Consider the following 23,453-nt stretch of genomic DNA (forward strand, 5'->3'; position numbering starts at 1 on the left):
TAAAAATCATTCTCACTTATATTTAACGCTACTTTCATAGCAACGAACAACTTAAAATAGGACCTGTTTACGAATTTGCGTACTGATAAACCTTGTTGTACACCTTTAGATGTGCGAACTGAATACATGATTAGATTACTCTACACACAAATTTCAGTCATATGAGGTAGAATCGCGATAGGAAAACCATGTCAGGATAGAAATAGGGGAAGAGGTTCTTTTACATCTCAAGTCCCCATTCTGTAAAATATTTCTTAAGACTAATTTCATTGCATGTGGTGTGAACCATATACAAATGTCTACTGACTTTTATAACTTTCTATCCAAACTAAAAACTGTCAATATCTCCCGAGTAGCTTTTCATTGGATGACCTGTGATCTGTACGTGTATTAAGTCCCATCGCCCTTCTTATCTGCCTGTCTAGTGTGTTCAAGGTTTGAATTGAACAGAAACTTATTTCTCCACATTTTGTTATATTTTAACTTACGATCTGCCTTATAGAAGGAAATTCAGATTGTATCATTAAAATAACAATAAATATACATGAATTTGCAAGTAGTACAATGATCATTTTCTCACCCGAAAAATTAAGATCTAATACGGAATTTAATGATGATAAATAAAAATTACTGTGGTTTTTGCTGGTTGGGAACAAATTTCAAAAGCGTTGAAAGAAAATCCAGAAGGGAGGAAATTCCCTGCTTCTCCCCTTCCCTACCTTTAATTAAAGCACTGAATTTACAATTAATTATACTTACTACTTGTTCATCCATATAGTATTCATTCAAGAACATTACAAATCTGAGATCGACTGAATAATCATAGCCTACATGGGTTCTAATTCTGATTAAAAAAAAAGGCGATAAGGAAAGATAAATTTGGATTTTTACCCATAGACATGTGCAGAAAACGTTTATATCAGTGGGAATAAATAAAGGGAAACGTTGACAACACTATGAAAAGTCCATTGACTTGCCCGATTGAAGTTGACGGGATGTTCAAACTGTTGCATTTCAAACGCCCGTAAATGCCTTCTCGGTGACCGAGCATACTATCGACATACGATGTCGCCATCGAAAGTTTCGGTTTTCTATTCCATGAGACAAAATTGTCAGAAATGACTTTACAATCAATAAATACTGTTTTTCTTGCAAGTAAACCGTGTCTAGCTTTTCAGATGTAATTAAAATCGTCGTGACTTTGCAGAAAAGGTCTAATTCAAGTCTTCCAGTGCGAAAGATCTCACGCACTTTTGAAGATAATAAGTGAAAAGTTGAATGAAAATTGTTATTTATTCAAGGGTAGGATAAGGATCGTCAGACCACAGGTCAGACTCTTCTTCTCAGTTGTATGTGCCTAAAACACAGCGACGAACCAGGAGGAAATTTTCAGGACGAAATTTGTGAAGTAAGACAAATGGAGATTGCAAGATGTACTATTTTATACTAGCCAATAAAAGCAAAGAAACTAGTGGAGGTTACTAGTGTCAAGGTTAAGGTCATGACAACACGAAAAAGAAAAGATCCCGGTTTTGCAGCTTCGAGAGCTCAGACAGGGACTTCTCGGCTAAAATAAGCTGGCGACGTGAGCTGATAGGATTTCGGATGCTACTAGAACGTACATCGTGTGCATTGTGCAGCAATCCACGTGTGTGCGAGTACTACTGAACTTGTGTTCATTCTATGCAAATTTTATTGAGGAAATAAAAAAAATGCGGAAAGAATAAAATGAGAATTAGGTTATACAGCAGTTCTAAATGGGGGATAGTGTACATACACATAATATGACATCTATGAAATAATGGTTAGCGTGGTGCATTTTCAGATTGAAGAAGCCTGGTTTCAAATTCCATTCCAATTGTTGTGGTTAATTCAAAGTAAGAAGTACTTGATATAAAACAAGCAATGGTATGGACTCTTTCCACTGGCGTACGTAGTGGTGAGCTGATGGGGGCTACTGTCCTCCAGAAATTTCGAGAAAATCAAAAGTTTGAAATGAAAACCGTTGTGAACTCGGGAAAAGCCAAAATGGCAAATGCAAACCTGAATCAAAATGACCCCAATTACAATTTTTGCTTCCGAAAAACGTTTTTTTAAAACGAAGGTTAAAAGGACAATTACGAAATATTTTGTTCTGTATCCTCCACCAGAACGCAGTCAAAAATAGTAAATTTATACGATCCACTTTACAATTTCAGCCCCTCCGAAAAAAGAAAATAAATCCTGCGTCTCCTCCAAAGCTACCCAAAATTACTGGAGCTTTCTGATGGTTGAGAATGTAGCCGCCGGATTAGCATTTGTACATATTTTAATTGGAAATTAGGGATGTAGTGAGAGTTCTCTTTTTAAAAGGCACAGCAGTCTTGTAACACATTGGAGCTCTTGGAACTACAGCCAAAATCTGTAGTGTGTTTACATTTTATCTTTATTTGTGCTGAGTAATTATCAATGGTATGGATAACCAGAGCTTTTATCGTAGCACCGAAAAGTAGTGCTCGGATGTAAACATGCTTTTGGTCTTGGTTACCTCGTGAGAACACAGATCTCTCTTTTCCAGATATATGCAGAATTGAATTCGCCATGTAGTTGACGAACAAACCAGTGAATAATGAATAAGCAAACTCAGCAGGTAGCAAGCCGGCTCAATAAGAGAACAGTGTAATGTTTTTGATTGATTACAGGTAAATGTACCATTACAAGGCATTACGTTGAATTATTGAAGGACATAGTGTAGACTACATTAATATCAAGCATGTACATATTTTTATTGATTGTTGGGAAACGCGCCCACCTGCCATCCTTGAAATGTATTTTATTTGATTAATGAGTGCATTGCTGGCTGTGTTGTTTGCTGTGGAGTTGTTTTGCGTCACAGAATATTTGCTCTTGCTTTTAAAACTGAAGACAGGAACGAACAACGTACACGCGCACATAAGTTTATTCATCACATCCATCGTTATTTCGCGGCCTTCGACCATGAAGGTTTAGATAAGCGAAAGGGAGGAAAACAAGCACGTTGCGCAGTTCTCCACGTCAGTGTTGTTTCAAAGACAGTGTTACACCAGAAAACTTCTGGTTTCGTGAATTTTTTGTTTCATGAAGTGGAATGTTTGTTTTACATGCCGGAATTCTTGCGAACAAGAACATTAAATTTCCTACCTATTGTGTGGTGATTTTATCTGTCAACGGCCTCGGAGGGGGAGGGGGGCTGATTGTTCAAGAACAATGGCCTGATATTTCTCGCTTGCATATACTTGTAACATGAGCGCGAGTCTTTTGTGTGTGTGTGTGTCAAGTTAGACAAACATAGGTAGTCATTCGAAATCCTCTCGCTAACAAGCAATTTCTTGACAGGCATTCAGTCAGAATCACCTTCTCTCTGGTCAGAATATTGGTGGTGATTATGGGCCTCCTCGATGGCGCAGTGGTAGCGCCGTCACCTTGTAATCAAGGGGTCCCGGGGTCGATACTCGATGGAGGTACTTACTGGTTCGGATCCCACTTTTAAACTGTAGGTCCAGTCCCGAATAACCTTACTGTGCATAAAGTGGACTTAAAACACCAACTATTGGTAGTGATTCCTGCAACAACAGTTTTAAGCAATCCGATTGGCCGACGTGACGTGACGTCATTAATGTGAGGTTAGGTTAGAAGAAGAAAAAAAGTGTTGTGGTACTAATTCCAATCCAGAATGTTTCATTTGTCTACGAACCAATTTTGGTTTGTGTGCATGTGTTGGTTTAGGGTGAAAATAAGGTGAAAGCACACTGATGTTAACTGCAATTTGAGTTTGTTTAAATCCAAATTGTGCTCAGCTCAGGTAGGGTGATTGGAACTGGACTGCCAGTTTAATGTGGCGTCCAAACCACTTTGGAATATACTTCCCCGGAGATCGAACCCGGGACCCCTCGAATCAGTGTTGAATCCAGCCACTTTACTCCGGGTGGGGGGGGGGGTTATCAAACTTCAGGGGGATGTCATAGACATCAAATAATACTACTAATAAAACCTAATACTAAACTAAAACTAATAATAGTATTAGAGTGCGCGTCAAATCTCCTGCATATGGCGATAGCCAATAGCAGCGCACTGCAGCGGTGCAATGTCGAAATCTCACACGCAAAAGAGACAGCGTGGTTGAGCGAAACGCCTTGTCAAGGAGAGCACGGCAACGTCGCACGTCTGAGATTCGCTGGTGCTGTTCAGCCGTTCAAGGCCATATGCAGGAGATTTGACGCGCACTCTAATATTTTAAAAATGACCTTTATCTCTGATATGTAATTAAATTAAGTGTAAATTTCGCCAAGACTGCACAAGCAGGTCTCAACCATTCCACAGCAAATTGTTGACTGACTAACCGTTAAAATATCTGAAAGAAGTTGAAATCCGTTACAACGAAGCTTACATTAAAACAGTCCTGACTGCTCTCTGGCAGACTCTTATACGTGTCCGTTGTTGAGTAATTAAATTGAATTTTATTATGTTAGCAGTTATTAAAACTGACGATATTTAAATTTGTTCATTATTTCATTATAAAGACGACTGAATTAGTGCTTATTTTTACGAAGAACAGATAAAGAACGTTCTACGTTAAATGAAAGTGAATGAAAGAAAGCCAAAGTGAACACGGTTGCCAAATTTCTTAGCTATTATCCGAATGCTTTGACAGGTTTTTAAAATTTTCGAGGAAGACCTCGTGATTTCATCACTGTCTCGAATACAAGGCGACAGCGTTGAACCAGTGTTGCCAACCACTTTTCGGCAATATCTCTACAGACGTAGTCAAAATGTCCCTACAACTGACCAAATGTCCCTGCGCGAAGTAAAGCTACTAAAAAAATCTCATGAGCATGCAAAACAGAAGATGAAATACAAGGCACGTCCAGAAAGTAAGTTCCGTTTGGTAATAAAATTAAATTGTGTACAGATACAGAAAAGTTATTTATTGCACAAAATTCTACAACTCTTAAACTACTTTTCCACATAACTGCCGAAATTTTGCAGGCATTTGTCATAGCGTGGCACAAGTTTTTGTATACCTTCTTCATAGAAATTTGCCGCCTGTGTCTTCAACCAGTTGGAAACAGTTTCTTTCAGCTCGTCGTCATTGTTGAAGTGTTGACCGCCAAGGAAAGACTTGAGATGTAAGAACAGATGAAAGTCGCTACATCTCAAGTCTTTCCTTGGCGGTCAACACTTCAACAATGACGACGAGCTGAAAGAAACTGTTTCCAACTGGTTGAAGACACAGGCGGCAAATTTCTATGAAGAAGGTATACAAAAACTTGTGCCACGCTATGACAAATGCCTGCAAAATTTCGGCAGTTATGTGGAAAAGTAGTTTAAGAGTTGTAGAATTTTGTGCAATAAATAACTTTTCTGTATCTGTACACAATTTAATTTTATTACCAAACGGAACTTACTTTCTGGACGTGCCTACCAAATCTTTCTGCTGTAAGCTTCCACAATTTATGAATAACGTTTACTGTTGATTATGTTATTTGAAGTCATACATGCTGCTGCTGTGAAGAGATAATGTTGGTTGGTGATGATGTATTTCTTGCAGTCTTCTTCACGTGCCTTAAGGGATGAATTTAACACCAGCAAAGAATTTAACAATTCTGGTCTCATTTTATTTCTGTTTTTTGTTTTTGTATCACTTAACATTGAAAATATTATTTCCGTTTCCGCGTTAGAATGTGGTAATGTTAGCACTATTTTCGAGAGTGTAAATGTTTTCATAAAAGAACTTGCCTTCAAAGTTCTTGGTAACCGATAACATGTTCGAAAATTCTGATGGAGATTTGTTAGTTAGATCTTTTTTCTCCTCCTTGCTAAAGTATCCAGGTAATCTAATCTATTCATTTTCTAATAATACAGCGTTGGACAGCAAGTGAGAATATCTAGATTTCAAGACATTGAGTGACGTTTTTTTTTCTGCTTTCGTAGCCTAATGCAGTAGGTGGGTTTATATACTCAACTTCCTGAAACAATAGATCTGAAAGTGGTAACTGGCTTTTGAGTTCTTGCACAGCTGTTTGGTAGAATTGAAGACAACGCAATCTGAAATTATGCACTTCTTGTTTATCTGTGCAAGTTGATAACAGGTTCTCGCACCCAGAACTGAGAAAAATCTATTCTAAAGGGAGCAAATTACAAGGTTCAGAAGGATACAAGAGGGTCATGTCAGCAAATAATTCCGGTTTCATAAAATTTCGGTACAGCATTCTTATTTATTGTGCACCTTTGCACAATAAAATGTTATTTTCCAACATTGAAAAAAGTCCCTACGTTTTCCCTTATTTTGCACAATCTGTCCCTACGCGGGCAAAATATAGTGACATGTCCTTACGGTTGGCATCACTGCGGTTGAACTCCAGTTGGCATCATAATAATCTTGGATCCGTATATTATGATGGAGCAGATTACAACAGTGGAAACACATACCGCCTCTGGGCCTCCCCTTTGGCGTCGTCGCCTTGTAATTAAGGAGTCCCGGTTTCGATACCGGGTGGAGGCACATAGTGGTTCGGATTCCACTTTAAACTGTAGATCCAGTCCCGATTAGCCTTACTGTGCACAAAGTGGACTTAGAACACCAATTCATACCAAATCCATACCGCCTATGAGGCCTAAAACACCAACTCAAACCAAATTCATACCGCCTCTGAGGCCGAGCACGTCCACCAGTTTCATCCAATCGTCATTTATTCTATCGTCGCGGTTAGTCTAAAGAGGAAGAGAGGGGACGTAAAATTACGTGACAGCAGCTGCGTTCATGTAATCAGTTTGCCCTCAAAACAATGGAAAAAAACTAGGTAACTAACGAACTTTTACACCCAATAATTTAACGCATGGTACGTAATAATACCGTGCGTCCATTTCGATCTGCAGCCGAGAGATCGGGAGAAGCGTGGCGGGCGGCGCTGACGGAGATGCCGACATTTGCGGCCTGTAATGCCCGCTTATTTTTATAGACATATGCAGACATTTATATAAATATTGCAAAACGAGCACTAACCTGTGTTATAACACGCAAAAGTTCTTCTGTAATTCATCCAAGTTCTGCTCTTATATACACAAATAAATACGCTATAGAAACGACGTTAAGAGTCACAGATAATAAAGCATTTTAATCACAGTTTTGACCAGTAACGTCCTGTTTAAGTTTATTACCTTTTAAGAGTTTTGTGGCCATGGGAATCGTTTGGAGGTTTCGAATGTGCAACACTGTATCAGGATTACACTGCAGACGAAACCGATAAAAGTGAATGGTTTTCGTGAGCTTCCTTGCAATCCGAAATATCCGAGCTCGAGTTTTTTGTTCCTTCGCGACTAGATGAAGACAGAGTTGTAAATATAGTGGCGAGCAATGTAAACCAAGAGCGTGTTAATTTCGTACTGTGCGCAAGAGTGTTATTCTTGGTTACTTGCAGTTACTTGTTTGTGTTATTGTAGTGTGTATGTGTGACGTGTCAGTGAGACGATTGGAATGCCAGCCGCAAGATTCACGTTAGAACAAAGATTTTTTATGTATGACACGTACGTGAAAACAAACTCGTGTCGAGACGTGTGTAGGTAATTTGTACAGAAATTCCCATGCGTTTCAACTCCACACAGAGATACGGTTAGACATCTTGTCCTTAAATTACGAGAAACTGTATCGTTAAATTTTAAAACACCTAAGCAAAAACGACGGATTCTAACCGAAGCAAAACTCGATGATATTGGTGCAGCGTTAGAACGTTCTCCAAAGAAACCTCTACGCCGTGTTTCACAAGAGGTGGGCGTGTCAAAATCATCGGCACATACAGTCACTAAGCTACTAAAATTAAAACCATACTCTTATAACACAGGTTAGTGCTCGTTTCGCAATATTTATATAAATGTCTGCATATGTCCATAAAAATAAGCGGACATTTCAGGCCGCAAATGTCGGCATCTCCGTCAGCGCCGCCCGCCACGCTTCTCCCGATCTCTCGGCTGCAGATCGAAATGGACGCACGGTATAATAAACGTGAGTCTCCCCATCACCCACTACAATACCCTCTCGTCTCCTTCCGACTCACTTTATGTTGCTTGTCCCAGCTACCGTGGAGAAAGAGACAGAGTAACCAAATGTTACTTTTCAATATTTTACCGCACGAAGCACTGCTTTATTTTTCTCGCAAAATTTGATGCAGCGGGAGATAAAACCTCTCAATCTATGGTCACGCTACTGATATATTACGACATTATAGAAGAACCATTGTGTATCTACCGGTGTCAACATCGGCAATTCCTTTGCCATTTGTTCAAAACACACTGTATTATCTTCACTCACAGATAGTGATCAGTTAATCAAAATCACTGTGTATTGACCCCAAGGTGTAGAAATAAATGTAAGTGGTCTCATTTCATAATTCATGACAAATAGAAGCACAAATGTGTGGCGTTCTCATGACGCACAAGCAGACTGTATTCTATTGACCGTGGCCGCTTTGAAGCGATGGCAGTCAGTATGTGTGTGCTAGCATATTTTCTCAGCAAATGTGGAATCGGACGAAAACACACTTATTTTCGCAGAAGGAAATTTGTGCTGAGCTGGTGAAGAGCTGAAATGCTTGGTTGCTAACGACTAATAAAATGAAGTAGTTGGCTCGATTCTGAAGCAAAGGTGACGTGAGCACATGCTACCTCCGTCATTCATGACGTGATGTTGCCTCTTTTTTTCCTTTAATTACATAGTTCGAGTATGAAAATAAAAGTGGTATGCAGACGGAATTGACAAGCTTTTCAATACTCTATGTATCGTTATTCATGGTTTCCGTTTGAAGGTACATTTCCAAGCACGGAACTTTGGCGACATACAGCTAAGTTGGGAATCTTGCCCTTTACGTTATGTTTGCGCGTGCTAAGACTTCTCCCAAGTCTATTTTCGTCGAACATCGGTTGGTTGGAGTGGAGGGAGCTGTTGTAGGAGTACCTTGCCGGAGTTACCAAGTAGAAGGCAGTCAGCGTTCTGTGCTCGTGTGGCACAGTTATGTTTGTGCAACTAAGCTGATTTTGCTGTTCAATACGGCACGTTACTAAGAAATGATAAGTTGAGTGTGGTGGCAGGTGTATTCTTCCTCATACAGTGAGCGTATACCTAAACCTAATTGCTTGTTCCGAAAGTTGTAAAGTGAGGTGCGTATTTTAAGCATTTGTGGACTATGATTGGATAACCGAAAAGTATAAGGTATGATTTTTATTTCTCCTGTGATGGATGGAAGGTGCATTGTTACTGTTATAGGGTGGCTATACTGCTCTGGTCAGCAGCAGGAGTAAGCAAAAGCGGATGAATTTTCCTAGAAACCTGCAGATGTGTAAATATTCCCATGGACATGTTAGAAACTCGGTACGTTCTGGTCTCCCCATTCTAGTGAAACAAGAATCTGAACGAGAAGTGTGCCCTATGTGGTCAGATAATTTCACTCTTTGTAATAGTGATACTTTTTTACACAACCTAACAGAGTAAACCTTCTGCGAGTTCTGCTTAGTAAGTAGGCCTACTTAGACTAATCTTGAAAGTCGCATTTAAAGTACTTTGCAAAGTTACTCTACTCTGCACTATGTTATCGCATAAGAAACGAGCTATGCATACAAGATCTTACATTGTATATACTTGAAAGGAAAAACAACACTTCACAAGTCAAGTGTAGCGCGTGTGAAACCAATACACAGGAAAATCTATTTTCTTTACCAAAGAGAACAACGGTTAACGAATGGGATCGACGCGATAACAGACTAAGTACACATTGAGAAAGTGTAGTAGGAGATAAAAGGTCCTTCAGATAAGTTTTCGTTCTTCTCGCACACGATTAATTTCTTTTACTGTTTCCAGTTATCTGTCAACATCACACCATATTGTCTTCTCTCTGTTCTCTCGCTTGGTTTTTCTCAACAGCTTTAATTCGATTTCATGAATGTGATGTGAGGACTGGCACATCGGGACGCTGGGTAAGATCCGGTGCAGCCTTTGACCATTGCGCCGAAAAATTGTTGCTTGAAACCACTTGCCATAAAAACAGCCTACTATTGTCTCCCACTAACACGTGCAAGTTTTAGACAAGCTTTTGATAGACAGTGAAATTACTCGTACATTCTATATGAAGCTTGTACTTCATGTTCATAGATGGCAGAATAAGATAATTATTTTTATATTTATATACTCTTTAATACACAGTAGTTGAGCCCTAAAAGATATGTGAAAATACTGCTTCATTCAACTCTTGTAAATTAACAACTTCTCCACTAAGTTATAAAGAAAGTTCTGAGGCAAGAAACTATCAAGTAAGCCAATTAGTTCCAACATGAAGCACTGATTTATGATGGGAAATGCTAATATTATTGCATTATTCTTTTTAATGAAATTGCTAGATACTTTCACTTGCCCAGAGTTTATGGCCAATAATAAAAATCTGTTAGTATCTTCCATGTCCGTATTTTTAATTGGGCATAATTAAGTTTATTCCGATGTAGAAGCAAGTCTTACTGATCTGGTTGACTTTATTTTGCAGGGGGCGAGGTATTTTATTCGAGGCGCTCTACCAATGAACTTTCATGGCGATGTTTGTTCCCAATCCAGCCGTCCACCAGAATATGACATTTTCTTTTGATTTTGAATGTACATCAGAGAGCAAATCGAAGGTTTTCGTAAACAATTATGTCAAACTGTAAAATTTGAAAACCAGAGGTAAATACTGCATAGAGTTGAATCGTATCTTTTCCTCGGCGCCAAACGGATCCCACGATAAACTTATGAAAAGTTTCATGAATCAATCCAGATAGGTTTTAGAAATATTTTTTGTGAAGTCTCCGTTCTTTCAGCATAATTAATGTGTAACAAAAACATGCTTACCTATCCGACTAGGAATCCAACCCTATTTTTAAAGCATACAATACATATTCAGTACATACAATCGTGTTTAATATGTTCCTAAATGATATCCATTTGCATTGATTTTACAACAAAAAATGTTGAAAGATTCGTAATGATGTTTCTTTCTATCTACGGTTAGTTTATTGTTAACTTCCGACGGTCCTATACAGAATTAACATTTATGTATTTCGTTTCTCATTCTGCGTGAATTTTAAACTGCTCAGAAATTTACTTTTTCCGCTACTTACCTGGCACTTCTAGAGAGAGAGAGAGCCTGGATATAATCTTGGAACTTAACATTGCTCTTGGAACTTAACATTGCTTTCTGCCTTCTTAATGTATGTTTGCGCATTTCCATTGCTCGTCTATAGTGTCACATTCCTTGTTTAATAACGATTGTAGCATATTTTGAGTTTTATAACAAAAACTTTTTTTATTTATTTTATGACAATAAACTCGGCTCAACTGTCACGATGACTTGTCCGGACTTGCAGGACGATTCCTCAGCGGCTATAGTTCATTACCCACAATTCCTTCTGAACAAGACAGGTACAGGCAGGAGAGAGAATTTCTGATGCTGCGCATTACATTGGTTGCCGATAGATGACATCACATGTAATTACAGGTGTTGAAATTTATTAGACTCACACACACAGCCAGATTTAATCAAATTTGACCTGGTCGATAGAGGACAAATATATCAAAGTATGTCAAGGTTTACTATCAATGATATACATCCACTGAAAGTCAGTGAGATTGTTAAAACCCAGAAGTGCCTGTGACTGGACAGTTATTCAACAAATATAAAGTGGTGGAGAATTCAAGTAGTAAAACTGTTTTCAAGGTGGTATTTGTAGGAAGATGAAGGGGAATCACCCCCCCCCCCACACACACACACGGGGAAAATTTTCAAAAGTACTAAACTGTTACTAACCATGCCCATGCAAGAAGACTGAAGGGGGCAAGCAAGGTTATCCAAATATTTTATTTCCCAAAAATGTGGCTACTCCCCCAAAACACTGCTTGAATTTGAAATTCCAGTACTCCTTAAAAAAAACTTTCCATCAATTGACTACGATAATTATCATTGAAATGAAATTACATGTGTGAAATATATTCACCTGACATTCACGTGCACATGGAGACAGGGGAGATTCACTACCCTCCCCTCCCCAGAATCCAGAAAAATGTGTTTTGTGGGAGGCACACACACACAGGATGATGAAGTATGTTTTTGATAATATGTGAACATATGTAAAGGCACATGTTCAAGAAAATGTCATCAAACAGATATCTCTGTTTACATGCTTGTGCTTTCTCATTGCAGATCCCTTATTAGGAAAGAGAATTTGCAGTACTGTGATTGTTGAGAGGAGCTAACAGCAGGACCCACTGTGATGGTGTACTCGCTAGCAGATTGGGGTATGGGAGATTCTGAATTGCAGCGGTATGCGGGTAGTGACCTTCATTTGGATTCTGCTGAGATGTCAGAGCATGGAGCAGAAAATGGAGAAGTGGCGTTACTGCCTCTCATGAACCAAGTAAGCATTTCACAAGTCGTTATAGTAATAGCATTGGACTTAACCAGGATGAAATGGACCAATAACCTGAGAAGTAAAAGTCTTCCCGGATGGCATAATGGTAATGTCATCGCCTTGTAATCAAGGGGTCTCAGGTTCGATACCTGCTGGAGGTACAGTGGGATCCATGAGTATTACTATGTAAATTGTCCAAGACTATTTTTGTTCATTTTTCTTACATTTTGTGTTTTTAAGCAATGTATTTTTATGTATGCTGGTGCAGAAGTTGTCAAGTTTGTTTTGAGTTTTATTTTAATCTTGAAGCTCTTATTGGGTCAAATAAAGTGCACAAGCATGGTGAAGGACAATTTGCACATTAATACTCGTGGATCCCACTGTGCATAGTGTTCCAGATCACACTCAAACTATAGATCCAGTCCTGATTAGTCTATCTATGCATAAAGTGAACTTAAAAATAAATAAATAAAATGATAAGAAGTGCAAGATATCGGGTTACCAACTACAACACATTTTCACAATTTTGATAGAAACTTGAAATTAGTTTCAATGTGCTGTTTAAACTTGTAAATTTCACTTGTTTATGAATTGTGCTGCAACTATTAACAAAATTTCTTTGCTACAGATATTTGCAATAGTTTTGTGGTTCCATGAGCATATTCTTTAATTATGTGTATTTAGATAACAGAGGAAGCAATCGACACAGCAATTCTGTAGAATACCACAATGCAAATTATAAACAAAATCAAATTTTCACAATGTAGGCAATCAACATGATTCTTTAAAATGCAGTAGATTTTTTAAAAACTGTTGAGAGGTCCAGTAAAATTTTAGCAGAAAAATAAAGCATTATGATCTGTATGTGCATGTGTAAATTTATATTTGCCAGTAATAGTTCTACCTTGTGATTTCAGTTTCGGAACACAAAGTTTATGAACAGTGTGGCAAGGGTATTTATATATATGCACATACAAAAGGCAGAATTAAATATACACAGTGTTATAAAATTTTCCAAAATTATATGTTGCCTTGAATAATAAGTACGAGGTGCATGTAAAAAAAAAAAAAAAAAAGGCCGATAATTTTTTATGCGGGGTTGCCAACACTGATGAAGTTGAGCATGCGCAGGAGCATTGCCCTAGTATTCTGTGCTTGCAACAGAGATAGAATCGACAGAGTGGGGTTGCGTACGTGTGCGTAGCAGTAAGGTGAAATGGCTGCCGTAATACAAAATCCTGCCAAATGTGAAGTGAGATCTGTCGTACGATTTCTGAATGCCAAAGGGCAGAATGCAGCTGACATCCATCGGGAATTGTGTGCCATTTATGTACAGACAGTGATGAGTGAAGGGAAGGTCAGGCAATGGTGCAGAGAGTTTCGGGAAGGGCGGTCAAATGTCCATGACGATGAGCGTAGTGGAAGGCCTAGTGTTCAGATGGACGATCTGGTGGAACGCATTAACGAGAAAGTGCGTTCCAATTGCCTGTTTTCACAATATCTGAACTCGCCAAAGAGTTTCCAGAAGTGTCTGCAAAAACAGTGCATCGAATTGTGACTGACAACCTAGGGTATCACAAACTGTGTGCTAGGTGTGTCAAAAATGCTGACAGATGCTCACAAAGAGCAAAGGACAACTGCACGTGATTTTTTGACCCACTGGGGGGAGGATGAGGATGACCTCTTTTCACACATAGTGACGGGTGATGAGACATGGATATCGTACGCCACTGGGGAGTTGAAGCAGCAGTCAATGCAATGGCGGCACTCTGGCTCTCCTAAAGCGGAAGAAATTCAAACAAACACAATCAGTTCACAAAATCATGTCAACCATGTTTTGGGGCCAAAAGGGTGTGATTTTTTGTGGAATTCTTGGAACCAGGACTAACAATTACATGAGGGGTGTATTGCAAAACACTGAATAATCTGCGACATGCCATCCAAAATCGGCAGAGAGGAATGCTACGCTCTGGAATTTTTCTGATCCATGACAAAGCCTGCCCACACACAGCTGCTCATACTGTTGAGACAATTCAAAGATTTCGATGGGAACCATTCAATCATCCCCCTTACAGCCCCGACCTTACCCACAGCGATTTCTTTTTTTCTTCACCTGAAAAAGTGGCTTGCATCGAAACGTTTCCATGACAGTGACGTGCTCAAGACATCAGTTCTGGACTGACTGCACTCTCAGGCTGCAGATTTTTATGCAGAGGGTATACGGAAGCTTGTGCCACACTACCAGAAATGTCTGGAGGTTAATGGTGACTACGTCGAAAAATAGCCAAGGTATGTACTTGTTTATCAATCACAATAAATTTCTTCTATCATTTTCTTGTTTTTTAAAAAATATTGGCCCTCTTTTTTTACATGCACCTCGTATTTTAGACACAGTCCCTTGGAGAACATTTATTTACTTCCACGGTACCTATATAAATCTCTTTTCTACCTCTTGGATATGATATACATCTAATAGACACAAACATAATTCCATAACTGAGTTATAACATTGCAAAATAATCTTTACAGCGAAATTACATCTGCCCGTTTGACAAATTATATATTCAACAAATATTAGTAATTCCATAGACTAAATGTCTTCTCATTTTCAGGTTGGAGGGCACACCCGCTTCCTGCTGCTAAACCAGTATACTATATGTAAACCTCTGAATGCCAGAGAACTTAATTTCTACCAGAACATTCCAGAGGAAATACAAACATTCGTACCAAAATATAAAGGTAAGCTGAGGAAACACCAAATCCAGCTTCTGCTTTTGGTGTTTTCATGACCGTTTGAAGGTAAGAACCGTGCTTTTATTCCCTGTGCAAATCCTTGTTGCTTTATTGTTTTCGTTCCTATGTGATTGTGTTTTTTTGCCCTCTGTAGAGCATCATGCTTATTCCGAGTACAAAAAAGGCATGGTGATTGAAGATTAACAGCTGCTTAACATGTGCAAAGTAATATACTTTACTGATTAACCATATGTTTCATAATTACTTTTTCCACAATGATACATATTACCGTAATTACTTTGGCATTACAAATTAAATAATTAATGTTCGATTATTTTGTAAATTTGGAACAAAAACAAAACACAGTTGGTTCTTAATGGAGGTTTATAAAAATGCACTTCAAAATTATTTATTTAGTTTAGAATTAACACAGTTTACTTAGTTCATTTGCGAAAGAGTAGTGTCTTGTCTTAGCTTTTACAGGAAATAACAAAAATGATGGCAGGTGCTTTCAGGATGGACTGTATGCATGATTGGGATTAAAGAAGTTCAGACCCATAGTAGAAAATGCATCCTTTTTTATTACGTTGCTATGAGGGGATACTGTTGGTGTGATCAAAACACAGCAATAAAAGCTACACTTATATCAGACAACAACAATGCATGATTAACTGAGAAACTAGTGACTATATGAGAATGAATTGTCTGCTATAAAGTACAGAATGTTGTGTAGGTGTAAGTTTTATTATGACTGGCTTCTCTTTGTGAATATTTCTTTCGTATTGTTGTTGTCTGACATCAGTTGCACCCATATTTTTTCCTATATTTTATCCTGATTTACTTGCCAACTTTACTCTTCCATGTGTATTTCTCTTTCTCTCCATATTTCACACTTTTCTTCATGCCAACAGTACTCTTGCTGTGTAAGGTCGTATTTTCTGCTCTGTGTAGTGTAAACCTTCTTTGTATCACACTTTTGCCTGTAGTCAATCCTGAAAGTATCCACCATCAATTCTGTTACATCCTGTACGAGAAACACTTGTAGCATTTGATATTGTTGTGATTATTATAGTGCATACATGTAGACTCAGGAATAAGCATAATGCAACTAGAACCATACAATTATTGTTGCAGTGTTTCGCTGCATAAAACAATAGTTTTTCCCTATATTAAGGGTACATGGAGTTTAGTTCACCTTGGAGGCCTCTTGGTTGGCTTCAGCAGTGCTGCCATCTGTTAGCTGATGAGGCCAAGCTGTTTGTGGAAGGAATCCACGTGATGAACTCAGAATGTTGTTCATCAATCAATCAGGACATCTCTTTTGAAGGGTTTGTATAGATGTTGAACTGTATGTGAAAAGTGTAAAAAAAAAACAAAAAAAAACAGAAAGAATACACAATAAATTTCCAAGTCTGCTTGATTAGATCAAAAGCTTGAAAAGAAAAAAAGCATTAAAATGTTGATGAGAAGAGAAAAAGAACAGCTGATTGTTTTAATTTTGTGGTGAGTTTTTACTGACTTGCTTCTAGCTATGTGCCAGTTAGAGATCTAATTTCATGAGAACAGAGCCACACTGCATGAGACACAGATGCTGGCATACATTAATTAGAAAATGGAATATGAACATGATTTAATATTCCTTGGGAAAAATGGCAGACTTGTTTACATTATATTTTGGGCTAGAAATGAGTCAAGGATATCCACGAGTCCACACATTGACCATGCTTCATCTAACTAAAAGCCAACTGTCAGTTTCTGTGCCAATGCACACAGGAAATAAATAAATAAACACCTTTCCGCATCTGTGTGGTGATTTTGAATACAGTTTTTTTCAAATGGCCAGATGAGACAGGATGGAAATTTTATTAGCATGGAAAAACAGTGTGCTCTACTTTCAACATAATCAAAGAAAGATGTAATGCTCGTGTTGAAGAAAATATGGATGAAAATGTCTGTGCTCACCACAAACGTACATATCTTTTCTGTGCATTCAACTTCTTCCCGTCATTCACAAAGTTAACTGAAATATTTTAGAATAGGATCTGACTCAACTGCTCATGCAGTGTGTATCTGTTGTAATAGAAATTCAGACTGCTTTTTCATTATTCTTGTAACCCCCCCCTCCCGAAAAGTAAGTAATTCTTTATCATAGCATTGTCGTCCCATTTTGACACTAATTGTGGGTTTAACTAACTGCATGAGATCAAGTCAAGTCATTTGCGCTTCAAAGGCTAGTATACTTAAATTCATAGTACCATATTCTCTAATTCTAATGCTGTACCAGTCAACGCAGTTCTTAATTTCAGAAAAAAAATAGTAAGTATAAGACTGACAATATCTCAGCTTATTCTAGAATGTCTTTCATAATACTGAATGTAGGAAATAGTATTGAATACATAAATGTAATTTTAGAACAATCAATTTGCATAATATCTGAGACTTGCAGAACTACTTAAATCATATGCATAATAAACTGGGAACTATCAAACACTTGGTGTGGATGAAATGAACAAATATGTTATTTTCCATTCAGCAAATATTTGGTTTATAAAGCGACTAGAAATTAATTTTGTTTTAAAGACAATTTTTTTTTTAAAAAAAATAGTATCTTTCCAATGTTGAATGTGTTACATGCAAAACAATCTAATTACATATTTATCTTTAGTCATTCATCAGTTCCCATACATGGTACAATATTTTGTTTTACTTGTTGAACTATGCATAATATATTCATAGGTCATCTGGTTAATTAGCACATATAGTATTCATGTAATAAGCTGAAATGTTGTTGGTATATGTATCATGTAACCACAGTTTCTTAAATTATTGTTTGGAGAGTTCATTTTTTTCTCATGTGACAATGCATGGAAGTACTTGTTCTGTAAGTTCAGATATACTTTGAATATGTCAGTGAGAGATGTGAAGTACACTAGAAATTGCCTGTTGGAAGAAATAAGTTATTTAATAGTAAACATGATCTAGACTAAAATTAATACTTAATTCATTCACCTTTTTTGTCAAGTAATGATGTGAGCTGCTGGTAATTGTTACAAACACATTTAACAGGTCTCACACTAGATTCTAACTTCAACATTCAGATGTAAACATATTTTCAGCACCATTTTCACCTTAATACTTTAAACTATAGTAAACAGTTTTAATAAAGTATAAACACAGCCACATTCATATTTGCATGTGTTGGTATTATTCTCTTGTGCATTTGGTAATAACTTTGCTAAGGAGTGGTTTCTCTTTCTCGTTCATTGCAGGAATCATGCAGGCACTAAATGCAGGTGAAATGTTGCAAAAGAGGTACAGTCCGAGATTTCAGGAATCCGACAGCTCAGTTAGCAGAGGGCAGTCAGTGGGAATGAAGAGAAAACGAGATGCTTTGAGGTAAGTGTCCATTTTTATTTATATTTGTGAGAGGAAGGAGCAGTCATGTTTAATATACCACACAAAAAATGCATGGTAGGGTTAAAACAGTGTTTATTTATCTAGTTTTTCTTGTTTGCACCCATACCCTTTCCTCCTCCTCCCACTGGCTCTGTCATGCAATCATTAAGAAGGCAAGAGCAATGTTAAGTTTCAACATTAGATAGAACTATGCTCTCTCTCTCTCTGGAAGTGGTAAGTAGGGAAGAAAGTAAATTTCTGAGCAGTGTTTGAAATTATCGCAGAATGAGTTACAATATACATAAATGTTAATTCTGTGTACAAGTGTCAGAAATATTCCAATGACAGTAGTGTGATATTCAAACTTAGACTATTACAAAATTGAATTGTAAGGATAGATTTCCCTTTAAATGTTACTTATTTTTTTAGTATTATAATGAAAATTAAAAAATATTTTTTTATTTGGTACATAAATGCTAACATTGGAAGCTAAACCTAAAGTAACTGTAGTTAGAAACATCATCAAGTATCTCAACATTTTTGTTGTAAAAATAATACAAATGAATATCATTTAGGAACACTTTAAACATGATTGTATGTTTGTACTGTATTGTCCTTTGATTGTATTCTATGTTTATGTATGCTTTAAAAATAAAGTTGGAATTCCTAGTCTGGTAGGTAAGCATGTTTTTGTTATACATGAATTACGCTAAAAGAAAAAAAAATCCAAAAGTTTTTGTCATTAAGAAAGAAAAGATGTATGATGTGCACCTAGTCTTGGAATAAAATACTTTGAAATGTGCATGTTCATAGTCTCTTTACATCATTTTACATTAATTTAACTACTCCTGTAATGGAATATTGACTTCTTTGTACTCATTTCAAAAGATTATTAAATTACACAAATCAGTTGTGATAGAGATGCCAACAAAGTGGATGTGCTAATTTTCCAAAACACACTCCTTTATATTGTATAGTGATCTTTATCTTCTGCTACCATTTCATCATGGGAGAATCAGAGGGATGTAACTCCAATTTATCAAATTTACAGGAGAGAGGAATTAATGTAATCTTAGGCATATGTCTGACTTAAAATAAGTCTGTAAATTGGAGAGATGTGATAACATTAAACAAAACTGAACTGAATTTTTGGAGTTAGGTTTCTGTTGGTTCTCACATGATGATTTGTTGGTTGTGATCTAGTACCTGATTTTGCTGAGTTGTGGCATTTTCTGGATTACCAGAACCCCATTTGCTGGATAAGATTCATAAAATCGAAGGTTACCATATATAAAAGGAATACCACAACTTTTATTTTAATCATTGATTGATTTGGGTTATTTTACTTTGCTTTTCTGCCACTTTTGGCTAAACACGAAGATGATTATGAGTGATGATAATGATGAAATTATTGAAGGGACACTCGCAGTGAACAATCATGCCAAGGCTAAGATTCAAACTCGAGACCCCTGGCATCATAGCACACTGTGCTAACCACTCTACCATGGAGGTCAGCTTTTATTTTAATCATATGCATGAATTAAACAAATCAGACAAATATCAGTCAATTTACAGCAGCAGCTCAGATTATCTCATGCTTATTCGACAGTTCAGCTTCTTAAGTAATAACATAGAACAATGCAAATTATACATCTTTTTGATAGCATACCTGCAATCACTCAAGTTGAATCCCTATGTCTACACAAAATCAAATTGATGCATGTCCAGTGCAAATCTCCCCTCCTTTACATTCAAGATTACAAGTCTCCAGGATTACTATTCAGTAGTGAAAATCTAAGTTTCGCACAACATTAAAGATTATATGGAATTCTGCAACAATACAACTCCCAACACACACAAACATGATTCATCCTAAGAAAAAGAGAACCTCTGTGCATTACAGCACACATATATATATACAGTTGTGTAGTCCCAAAATTTTCACATGGTATATGCTAACCTTCATTAAACATTAAGGGGAGTCCATGCTTACATTACATGTATGGATGAAATCATTTAACTTGTACAAAAAAGTGTCATTCATGGTAAAATATTGATGATGATGATATGATATACCCATAATTGAAATAGAAGAGGCACATTACAAGAAAGAAGGCATTTTTAAAATAAAAATATGAAATGAGTATTTTAAACATAAAGGCTATAGTAGTATATTATAGGCTGTAAGTAGCTACAGCATGTTGAATATAGTACATTGAAAATAAAAAACTTGAAAAAATACATAAAAGAGCGGAAAAATTAAAAGAAATAGTAGCAACAATTTTCTCTCTTGTGTTTAAAACAAATACAACAGACCTAAACTGTCAGGTTTAATGAAAAGTATAAAAAATATTAAAATGTAAAGCTATATTAAATATAATTCCCTATAGTCCACCACCAATTGTTGTGGGGAAGAAAAACAAATATTGTTCAGACTTTCACATTGGGCTTGCTCAATACTTCAAAATTTAAGTCGTGTTAAGTCAAACTTCTATTTTGATTTTGATAACAAAAGGTAGATCTCAATAAGCTCACAGGAGTTAAGACCAAATTACATAAATATAAATGAAATGGAATGAAAGTAGAATGTACGTGCATTGTAGCAGAAGGTAATACACTAATCAGTAAGATAATCACTTGCCATATACCCTCGACTACAGCCCTGCCTATTTATATATATATATATATATATATATATATATATATTAGTAATGTGACAAGGTTTCTATGAGGTATGAGGGATGTAGCAATAAAACTATGTTCAATTGGGTTTTACAGATTCTGGATATCCCTCCTTGACTCGGTGAAGAGCCAAGGAAGGCAGACGAGCAAAGCACACTTACCTAATTGGGCAGTGATCTTTCTCGCATCTCTGACTCTGGTGACAATGCCGGCACAAGTGAGACCGTTACCCCAGGTAGCAGGCATAGGCTGTTATCACCTCAACGGTGGTGCATGTCAACCGCACGACCACGATAAAGTTTGAACAATCCTGACGTTTTCCAAAAGTTTGGAGTACTCATCCGACTCGCCACGTGCCGTATTTTCTGATGAGCTTGCAAGCTACGGTGTGGCTACTTCCCTCTTTCGATCAGGAAGAGCGACCCGGTAGTTGCAAGCTGGATTCTGTCTAGTCAGAGGAATTTTGTTATTGTCACTGCCTTGATTGGGTCAGTGTGCTTGAGTTAAAGTTGGTTTTTACTGTTATACAGGGTCTCCATAAAGTCTCACCCCTCCCTGGGTATTGTGAGAAGTGCTGTAAATAGGAAGAAATGGCAAAACACGTATTCCATGATGTTCAGGGAGAAACGTTTTGAGGCCAACCATTCCCTACCCAGGCCCCCCACAAGGGGGTAGGCTGGGGTCGACTCAATTTTTTCAAATAGCAAGGGGAGTCGAAGAATATGTCATTAGAAGGTCTTATCATAACAACAATAATACAGCTAATCCGGGGTCTCTACGTAGCTCCAATTGACAATGGCGTGAAGTGAAATCAAATGGGGAACATGACCAGCATTGGACAGGACTCCAACACCTACAGTAGTAATCCTAGACAACAGTGGGAGTTGGAAAATGTTCCTACACTGTAGTATGATTCGGATATATCCTAGCAGTGTCTACAAATACATTATTCCCCATGTTGTAAGGGAAGGCCATATGCAAAGACCTGAGAAGGTTAATGTGTGGGTAGATATTTTAGGAAACCACATAATTGGACCCCTATTTGTTAATGGCAATTTAAACGGTAATCTGTACCTGCAAATTCTACGTGACCCAGTGGATCCCTTGGTAGCGGACCTTGTAAAAAACTCAGTCGATGTCAACAGTGTGGATGAATTTGATGCAGACAATATCGTTTTTCAGCAAGATGGATGTCCTGAACACTACAGTGAGTACTGAATGAACATTATCCCAATAGGTGGATAGGCCATCGTGGTACCATTGAATGGCCTGCGAGATCGCCTGATTGGTCTCCGAACGATTTTTTCCTTTCGGGACACCTTAAATATGTTGTGTACAAAACAGAACCTAGTAGTCTTGCTGATCTGCAACAAAGAATAATAACAGCCTGTAGAGACATTTCAGCAGACATGTTTAGCAAAGTGTGACGTGCATTTCATACTAGTCTGTTCTACTGGCAAGAAGTAAATGGGGCTCATTTCGAACATCTTCTGTAAATAGTAGGTAAGCTCACTTTGACTCTTAGTGGTGTACGTGTTGTAAAATCTTGTAACCCCCTCAATTTGCCTTCAGTTGACATTGTACATGTTACTACATGCCTCCTTCACCATTTGCCTTGAGTTGCGATTGTGCATGTCGGTCCATGTCGTCCTGGTAGCAATCTCAGGGGGTGCGATGATATGCAGTTTTGTGTACGGACACTTGCCATCTCTTGGGGGGGGGGGGGGGTACGTATTTGTAGACACTGCTAAGATATTTCTGAATCATGCTACAATGTAGGAACATTTTTCCAACTCCCACTGTTGTCTAGGATTACTACTGTAGGTGTTGGAGTCCTGTCCAATGCTGGTCATGTTCCCCATTTGATTTCATGCCATTGTCAATTGGAAATACACGTACATAGAGTCCCTGGATTTGCTGTATTATTGTTATGATACGACCTTTCAAATGACATATTCTTCAACCCCCTTGCTATTTGAAAAAATTGAGTCGACCCCAGCCTACCTCCTTGTGGGGGGCCTGGGTGGGGAATGGTTGGCCTCAAAACGTTTCCCCGTGAACATCATGGAATGAATGTTTCACCATTTCTTCCTATTTACATCCGTTCTCACAATACCCAGGGTGGGGTGAGTCTTATGGACACCCTATATATAAATTGGCAAAGAGAGTTCAAAGTTGTTTACACAGTTCTTAAAATTGATTTC

The 23,453-nt window shown here is 37.6% G+C and overlaps 1 protein-coding gene across 4 annotated transcripts in view; it reads left to right on the forward strand.

Annotated features, from left to right (window-relative positions):
• Positions 1-23,453, forward strand: part of Ip6k (Inositol hexakisphosphate kinase) — a 64,702-nt gene that overhangs the window by 31,614 nt on the left and 9,635 nt on the right. Inside the window, exons 1-4 of one of the 4 annotated variants that reach the window (XM_083120551.1) lie at positions 8,976-9,220; positions 12,231-12,444; positions 15,051-15,177; positions 18,441-18,567. In XM_083120551.1, coding sequence (XP_082976677.1) covers positions 12,301-12,444; positions 15,051-15,177; positions 18,441-18,567 — 398 coding nt within the window. In that variant the 5' untranslated portion in view covers positions 8,976-9,220; positions 12,231-12,300. Of the gene's footprint in view, positions 1-8,975; positions 9,221-12,230; positions 12,445-15,050; positions 15,178-16,411; positions 16,500-18,440; positions 18,568-23,453 lie in introns of those variants that run through there. The other 3 variants (XM_083120552.1, XM_083120550.1, XM_083120553.1) reach the window with 3 other exon arrangements.

The sequence above is a fragment of the Lepisma saccharinum genome, chromosome 4 (genome assembly GCF_977018435.1).
Source record: "Lepisma saccharinum chromosome 4, izLepSacc3.1, whole genome shotgun sequence".
In the NCBI taxonomy this organism is placed as follows: Eukaryota; Metazoa; Arthropoda; class Insecta; order Zygentoma; family Lepismatidae; genus Lepisma; species Lepisma saccharinum.